At 49.9% G+C, this 9,105-nt stretch overlaps 1 protein-coding gene across 2 annotated transcripts in view; it reads right to left on the reverse strand.

Annotated features, from left to right (window-relative positions):
• MYBL2 (MYB proto-oncogene like 2) overlaps nt 1–9,105 on the reverse strand; it is a 29,769-nt gene extending 20,664 nt beyond the window's left edge. For both annotated transcript variants that reach the window (XM_054723861.1, XM_054723860.1), the window contains exons 1-2: nt 8,939–9,105; nt 4,754–4,847 (exon numbers count right to left, since the gene is read on the reverse strand). In XM_054723861.1, the coding sequence (XP_054579836.1) occupies nt 4,754–4,847; nt 8,939–8,958 (114 nt within the window). In that variant the 5' untranslated portion in view covers nt 8,959–9,105. The remainder of the gene's footprint in view (nt 1–4,753; nt 4,848–8,938) is intronic.

The raw sequence follows: 9,105 nt of genomic DNA on the forward strand, positions 1-9,105 counted from the left end.
TCCCTCTCCCTTCCTCTTTCTCTAAAATCAGTAAGTGTATCCTCAACTTAGGATAAAAAAAGGAAAAAAAAATAAAGCCAGGCATAACAGTAAACACTGTATGGCTCCATGCATATGAAATTCTAGAAACTATAAACTAAACCTGTGGGTCGGCAAACTGAGGCTCGCAAGCCACATGCGGCTCTTTGGCCCCTTGATTGTGGCTCTTCCACAAAATACCACGGCCTGGGCGAGTCTATTTTGAAGAAGTGGCATTAGAAGTTTAAGTTTATTTTTTTTTAATACATTTTTATTGATTTTAGAGAGGAAGGGAGCGGGATAGAGAGATAGAAACATCAATGATGAGAGAGAATCATTGATTGGCTGCCTCCTGCACACCCCCTACTGGAGATCGAGCCTGCAACCCAGGCATGTGCCCTTGGCTGGAATCGAACCTGGGACCCTTCAGTCTGCAGGCTGATGCTCTATCCACTGAGCCAAACCAACTAGGGCAAGAAGTTTAAGTTTTAAAAATTTGGCTCTCAAAATAAATTTCAATCGTTGTACTGTTGATATTTGGCTCTGTTGACTAATGAGTTTGCCAACCACTGACCTAAACCATAGGAACAAAAAGGCAGTCGGTGGTTGTCTGAGGTCAGGGGTGGAGGGAGGCAGGATGGACAGCCAAGGGGAGCATAGAATGCTTGGGAGCAATGAAAATGTCCTATAAGGTAAAGGTGCTGAAAGTTGCACATAATACTTCGGTAGAAACTCATCGAATTATTCTCTAAGTCATTGCAGTGGATTGTACATAAAGTATTCCTCAAACTGTTTTTTTTTAAATTTAATGCAGTAAGGACTTTCCATTCTTTTTTTTTTTTTATATGTTTTTATTGATTTCAGAGAGGAAGGGAGAGGGAGAGATAGAAACATCAATGGTGAGAGAGAATCATCATCGGCTGCCTCCTGCACATCCCCCAATGGAGACTGAGCCCGCAACCAAGGCATGTGCCCTGACCAGGAATCCAACTGGTGACCTCTTGGTTCATGGGTCGATGTTCAACCACTGAGCCACACAGGCTGGGCTCAAATTGATTTTTAAATTTAATATTAATATATAAAGTAAACGATTCAATGGGTGGAGCCAGGGAAGATGGCAGCGAGGGCGCTTCCTCCAAGGTGTTTCTGCTTTGAACCCAACCCCCTTTTCTGTGAATTCCATTTTTATTGACTTTTGCACTATTTCTTTATTTTTAGAAAGAGAGAGAGGGAGCGGGAGCACTCCATTTGTGGACCTATAAATTCTGAGTAGTAATTCCACTTTTAAGCCAGAGGAGTGTTTGCTAAGACATTTAGCGAGTCTAGAGTCAATAACTTCCGAAGGGAACACGCTGGCTCCGCACCCCCCTGCTCAGTGCTGCCCTGGCCCTCGAGTGGGGCCACCAGAGGCGGGGAAATGAACACCCCTCACTGGAATGCACACGGACCCATTTTAGCATGAACAAACAAGAAGTGTGCAGAGCTTGAGAAAGTTGGTGGTAGGTATTGAAAACTGCTTCCAAAATGAGAGATAGCAATTTTACTTGAAGAAAACAAGCAAAACAAAAACTACATATATCGTGCTATATCTATACAGTGGGAAATTATTCAGCCTTGAAACAAAAGGAAGTTCGGACATACGCTACAGCATAGATGAGCCTCAAGGACATGAGGCTAAGTGAAATAAGCCAGTCACAAAAGGGCAAATTCTATGATTCCACTCATGAGGAATTAGTGTTTACTAGGTATAGAGATTGTTTTGCAAGGTGAGAAAGTTCTAGAGATTTGTTACACATGGGAATACACTTAACACTACTGAACTGCACACTTAAAAGTGGTACAGCGGTAAATTTAACGTTATGTGTTCCCTTCCCCTACCCTGCTCTCTCCTGGACAGAAAAAAAAGGCCATCACAGAAATCCAGGCCCTCAGCTGCAGCTTGGCCAGTGTAGCACCGCTGGACAAAGTCCCCATAAATCCTATAGCTGAGCCAGCTCACACCCTGCCATCCCCAGACACCCTGGCTTCCTCTGCCCACCAGCCTGGGCAGGCCCACACCTGCCTTCCTCCCATGTCCATCTCCAGCACCACTGTCCTCCCAATAACTGGCACAGACACTTTGCATTTCATCTCCAACTCCTCCAGGACCCCAGGAAGCTCCTCCACCTGTTAACTCCACCCTGTACTGCCCCAGTCTCTCCATGGCATCATCTCTTACCTGCCCCATGCAGTGCCCTCCCCAGGTCCCGGCACTATTGCTGGGACCCACACTGCCCCCAAATCTCTTATCCACCCTACACACAGCAGGTTAGCTCCTCTGAAGCCCAGCTATGTCCATGTCACTCCTCGGCTTTAAAAACCTGCCAGCTGAATGAGCCTATATTCTGAGCCTGGCAGTCGAGGCCCTCCAGAATTTAGCCCTAATCCATCTTTTCTAACCACTCTTCTTCCCCTCCCCTTCAAGGATTCTTCACTCCAGCCACACCGGGACCCCTCTACTGGCTTTTCTCCACCTACACCCCATTTCCTATTCTGACTTGCCCATGGTTTTGCACACTTCCCTGACTGCTGGATTTCCAAATCCTTCTCCATGACACTTCCCCTAACCTCTTAAGACAACAGTAACCTCTCCTTCTAAAGGTATTTCAACAATTACCCCCCTGACTGCTGAATTTCCAAATCCTTATCCATGACACTTCCCCTAATCTCTTCAGACAACATTAACTCTCCCCCTAAGGTATTTCAGCAATTACTAGTGCCTCCAACGTGCTATGACCCTTAGTGCAATACACAGACGCCAATCCTCCCGGCGCCATGGAAGACCACAGTGCATCCAGGGGCCTGCGCGCAGTCTTCTCTCTCCATGCCAAGCAGAGAGCTGCTCTGGGGAAGGGACCCCATCTTGTTGATTCTTCAAAGCCCACAAAAGCTGAATAGTTCCTGGTCCACAATAGGATGGGATGAACAGAAAGGCTGGCTTAGCACTCCTCTGCACAAGCATCTATATACACCGAGTGGCCAGATTATTATGATCTCTGAACGCATAATAATCTGGCTACTCAGTGTATATCCTATATAATAAAGGGCTAATATGCAAATTGTCCCCTCGACCAGGAGTTCGACCAGCAGGCAGACTGGCGAACTGCCCATGTCCCCTCCCCCGGCCAGGCTGGCCGGACCCACCCATGCACGAATTCATGCACTGGGCCTCTAATAAATATATATATATACATATATATATACACACACACACACACACACACACACACACACACACACACACATATACACACTGAGTGGCCAGATTATTATGCATTCAGAGATCATAATAATCTGGCCACTCGGTGTATATAAAAGCCTAAGCAACTGGAATGACTGGTCGCTATGATGCGCACTGACCACCAGAAGGCAGACACTCAACGCAGGAGCTGCCCTCCTGGTAGTCAGTGCGCTCCCACAACCAACCTCCCCCAGCTGGCCAAACTCCCGTGGTCCCTCCTCATGGCCCTTTTCCGAAGGGGGGCTGAGAGCTGGCTCCCTCCTAGGGGCCAGCAGCCAACCTCCTATGCCCTGTCCCTCCCCCGGCCGGCAGGCCCCAATCGGCCTGCCCACCACAGTGGCGGCTCAGCAGTAAGGGAAGGAGGAGGGAGGGAGGGAGGCGGGGAACCCCACGATGGCGGTGTCGATGTCCGGTGTCCATTCCTTCCGCGCCCAGCCATGATCAGCCTGGCCCTGATTGGCCCTGATCGCCAGCCAGGTCTAGGGACCCCACCTATGCACAAATTTTGTGCACTGGGCCTCTAATCTTTTATAATATAAGAGGGATTTACAACTCCTACAGTAAAATAAATAAATAAATAAATAAGGCCAGCAGGCATCTAAGATGGTACAACCAATTTAGAAAAAGGTCTGGCAGTTTCTATAAAACTAAACACACACCCATCCCATGGCTGTACCTCAGTATCCTGCCCAGAGAGAAAACAATCCTCAAAAAGGCTTATCAAGCATCCTCACAGCAGCTCTATCCACAATAGCCAACAACTAGAAAGAGCCCCAATGCCCAACAACAAGTGAAGCACGAGGCATATCCATCCAACGGAATACTACTCAGCAATAAAAACAGACAAATTAGTGAATCACACAACATTTTGCTGAACAAAAGGAGCCAAATAGAAAAGCGCACAACTGTATAATTTCACTGATTCAAGAACAGGCAAAATAAATCAAGCCGAGAGATAGATCGGGGTGGCCTGGAAATGGGAAAGATGGAACACAAAGGGAATGTTTTGTTAAAACTGTTGAACTGTTCACTTTTAAAAGGTCTATTTGGTTGTATATAAATTATACTTCCATAAAGTTGACTAAAGAATAAAAAGAAAATCAATTCAGAACTTGAGGTCCAAAGGTACAATAATAATAAAGGGGGTTGCAGACTTGGCTAAACCTCCTAGCAGTTAAAGGACAAGAAACACAATTATTGTTCATGATGCAGAATACACCGGCTTCTAAGAGACACAACAGTGATTGCTGGTCCTGAGGTCTGAGAAACACAAGTGCCCCCTCCCACAGGAGTCCTCAGTATTAAAGGGTCCCCAAGAATGCTAGAAGAGGCACGTGGGAGAATCAAAGACTTCTTTCATCAGCTTCTCCTCTTCACTGCACCCACCAGGGCATCATGCACACCCCCCCCCCGCTGCCCACACTCCTGCTGTAATTGCCCCTCAGTGTCACTCACCTCCCCGTGGGTCCATTTGACCTTGCACTTGCTATCCCTCTGCTCTGGCACGTCTGAGTCTGTGTCCTGGTAGTGTAGCTCATCCAGCTCCTCACTGCAGGGAGAGCAAGCCAAAGGTCAAGGACATATGTCTCCTTATCCTGCTACATTATGGATGGACAGCCCATGGGCAGGGGACAGTGACGTCTAGGGAAAGGGAAAGTTTTGTGGGAAGCAGGTTTTTACTCTTTTTGCTTTCAAAAACACAAGGTACTTCCATCCTCCTTTTAAAAAAAATTTTTTAACAAAATGGGGTATGAGCTATTTTCATTTTCTTCTTTTATTTTTCAGGTACACCCTAAGGATTGGAAAAGCTACAAGAAAAGAGAAGTTGTGATTTCACTAAGATTATGATATTCAATCAAAACTAGACACCAATTTAATATTTTCTCTTCGATAACAACTTTTAAACTTGCATGGATGTTCTGAAGATTAAAGCTGATGGCCCTAGCCGGTTTGACTCAGTGGATAGAACCTTGGCCTGAGGACTGGACGTTTCCCAGTTCAATTCCGGTCAAGGGCACATGCCGGGGTTGTGGGCTCAATCCCCAGCAGGGGGCAGGCAGGAGGCAGCCGATCAATGATTCGCTCTCATCACTGATATTTCTCTCTCCCTTCCTCTCTGAAATCAATAAAAACATATTTTTTAAAAAAAAATTAAAACTGATGGTGTCAGTCAATATGATACACCAAAATTTTAAAAAATATTGGTTATTTGCCGAAGCCGGTTTGGCTCAGTGGATAGAGCGTCGGCCTACGGACTCAGGGGTCCTGGGTTCGATTCCGGTCAGGGGCATGTACCTTGGTTTCGGGCACATCCCCAGTGGGGGGTGTGCAGGAGGCAGCTGATCGATGTTTCTCTCATCGGTGTTTCTAGCTCTCTATCTCTCTTCTTCTCTGTGAAAAATCAATAAAATATATTTTAAAAAATATTGGTTATTTGATAAAAACCTTTAAAATACGTCATCTTAGTAAATATGTCCATTTTTGCACATCCCTTTCCAATCCCTGCCTACACACAAGCATAGTTTGCTTTTCCAAGTTGCTCCAAACTTCCATATTTGATCAGGTTTAATTAAATCAGGTTAGGAAAATCGAGATCATGCTTTCCACCTCCAGGGTGTCAGCTGCTCCCAACTCCATGTGGTGGGATCTGCATCAGGTCCCCTTTGTGGAGTCCATTCCTACGTGGAAAGAGCCTCCCATCTCCAAACAAGCAAGGCAAGTGCAGACCGTGTGTGAAAGGGACTTCCTTTCATGTCCATCTTCCCTCTGCCTCCTCCAGAACTCACATCTTTCCTCAAGTCAACATCTTCCTATGCTCCTAGGACACCTTGGAAATTCTATTCCAGAATGTAGGCCCAGCAAGGGCTGCCCCCACCCCCACCCCCATCCTGGGAATAGCCTGCACCTTTCCCTTCCCCCCCTTCTTCCCAGAAGAATGATATTCAATCAAAACTAGACAACAATTTAGTATTTTCTCTTCGATAACAACTTTTAAACATACAATGCTGCCTACTAGTAGATAAGAAATGCCAATTAGTGTGAATTTTTTGGAAGGAGGAAAAGGACAGATTGTCTAAACCCAGCAATACATTAGTAACTCTAAGGGACCCCCCAGGAGACTTGTAATCAGGGGGGCCATGGGCAGCAGCAGCTCATCCCAGGCTAATCCCCTGAACCTGTCTCCAAGGCGCCCTTTTCTCTGACTTCTCAGTGAGCCACAGCAGCCCCGCCTAGGATCTCCCCAGTTGCTTCTTCACTCTCAAAATCATTTAAAAAAAAGAATGTAGGCCCTTAGGCTTCCTGTCTCCTTGCCCTCATGGACGGAGGTCAGCTCCACCTCCACACCTGCGGGGTCTTCGGGGGTTGGCACCAAAAGGCCCTAAATGTTTACTCAAGAGAATGACCAGATTCAGGAAAGAATGAACACACAATGCTGCCTACTAGTAGATAAGAAATGCCAATTAGTGTGAATTTTTTGGAAGGAGGAAAAGGACAGATTGTCTAAACCCAGCAATACATTAGTCACAGAAGGACCTGGAATTCAGCCATGCCCAATCAATCATTCCTGACCCAATTCATGAGGTCTTCCACGACCTCAACGTAGAAGACAAAAGTTCTGTAAGATATGCTGAAACCGGTTTGGCTCAGTGGATAGAGCGTCGGCCTTCGGACTCAAGGGTCCCAGGTTCGATTCCGGTCAAGGGCATGTACTTTGGTTGTGGGCACATCCCCGGTAGGAGGTGTGCAGGAGGCAGCTGATCGGTGTTTCTCTCTCATCGATGTTTCTAACTCTCTATCCCTCTCTCTTCCTCTCTGTAAAAAATCAATAAAATATATTAAAAAAAAAAAAAAGTTCTGTAAGATACTAATGAGGAAATGAAGCTGGCTTTATAATCAACTGCCCCCGGGCCTGTTTCTGACAGAAACCATCTTTAGTTCTCCAACACCCAGCTTCTAACAGAAGCTCAGCAAACGTTCCTTCAAAGGTGAAACGTGTCTGCATGAACACTCTGCAACATTTCACTGGATGGAGACAGCAACTCAGCTGGGAGAATTCTGTGAGAGATGATAAACTTCAATCACCAACATGGCACTGACCACCCCCTTCACATGCATTCTCACTGTCCCCACTTAATAGATGTGGAAACTGAGGCTCAAAGGGGTTATGCTATTTGCCAAGTCCAGAGCCAGGTTCGAAACCTGCACCTTCCAAGTCCTCTCCTCAGCTTAAAAAGCAGAGGCCACGTCAGTGGTGGCAACCACATGCAGGTCCCACACACCCTTTTTCTACGCCCTCCCAGGTGCTGGGCTCTGCTCCAGGCGGTGAGTCAGAAGCTAAGTAGGAAGTGGGACACTGCTGGGGGGGGGAACGTTCCAGTGAGGGGCCAAGAATGGAGATGATGACTGTAGGGTGCCAGGGTGCAGAAACCATCCCTCACCCGGCATCCCTCCACTGAGTCCCGGGGGGAGAAGCAGCAAGGGGACCCGGGGTTGTTGGGATTCCCTGGAGCAACACTTCCTGAAGCAAAGACCAGGATGGGAATTGACAAGTGCCCGACCAGAAACCGCCTGAGAATTGGGGCTGACCTGGGAAATGGGGGCCTGAAGAGGAGAGACCCTGTGCCAGGCACCCTGACCACTGCCCGGGGATCAGATGCTGCTCTGCTGGGAACTCTGGGGCAAGCCAGCCACCAGTGCTTTTCAAGTCTCTGCCCTCTGCCCGAGAAGGCAAACACCACCCAGAGAAGGGTGCAAGGTTATCTGTCGGGGCTGCCCTCGTGCAGGGAGGGAACAGGGGAGGACCCCTTTTCCTTCCGGGCGCACAGGTGTTAAGAAAGGGACCCCAGCTTTCAGGCTCAACTCCGCCACGTATTCTCTAGGGAATAAGTAAAATGCAGACCGCAGTTCCGGCCTCGGCCCCAGGGGCTCCTGGAACAGAAGCCTCGATACACATGTGTCTTCCCCTCACCTTCCACCCCAGCTGCCCGAAACCTCCTCCAGTGGAACAGCAAGGCGGGTCTCTGAACCTCAGCCCAGCTGGGACCCGCAGTCCAGGTGGTGGGAGAGTGGAGAGGCCTTCCCCACCCCTCCACCCCCGGCACCCTTCTCAGGCCAGGGAGAGGGCTGAGGGTGCTCTATGCTCCCCGGAATTTGGGGGGTGGGGGTGGAGGGAAATGCCCACCGGCAAATCTGAACGCCAACAGGCTTGAAAGGCGAGTGTCCTCCCCGCTGCGGCCTCCCGCGCTCTGAGACTTGGGAAATCGCTCCCTCTCCAAGGGTCGCCAGCCGCCCCAGAATGGCTCTTCCCGCGGACACCGCCGTCCCACCCCCACCTCGCAATGAGGCGGGAGACAAAAATGACATCATACAGGGCTTGGCCGAGATCCCAGGAGACCCACCCGCCCCGGCTCCGAGGCCCGACAGGCCCGGAGAGCCGAGCGAGAAGCCCCCAGAGACCCCCGGCTCCGTGCGCCCCCGGCCTCGGGCGGCCCTGGACGCAGGACTCCCCACGGGTACGCCGCACGCCGGCCCCGCTCAGAGGGGCTAAGGCGAGAGTGGGGTGCGGGCAGGGGTCGGGGTGCAGGGGGAGGGGGTGGACCCCGGGGAGGGGGAGGGGCCCTCGGCCGCCCGCTCGCTCACCCGCGCGTCCGCCGAGACATCCCCCCGGCCCGGGCCGCGCCGCGCTCGCTGCCCGCCGGCTGAGCCCGGAGCGGGAGCCGGGCCGGGGTCCGAGCGCGGGCTGCTCCGGCCGCTCCGGGCCCTGGGCCGCGCTGGGAGGCGTGGGCGTCCCCGCCGGTCCCGCCGCC

Source organism: Eptesicus fuscus, chromosome 12 (assembly GCF_027574615.1).
Source record: "Eptesicus fuscus isolate TK198812 chromosome 12, DD_ASM_mEF_20220401, whole genome shotgun sequence".
Taxonomy (NCBI): domain Eukaryota; kingdom Metazoa; phylum Chordata; class Mammalia; order Chiroptera; family Vespertilionidae; genus Eptesicus; species Eptesicus fuscus.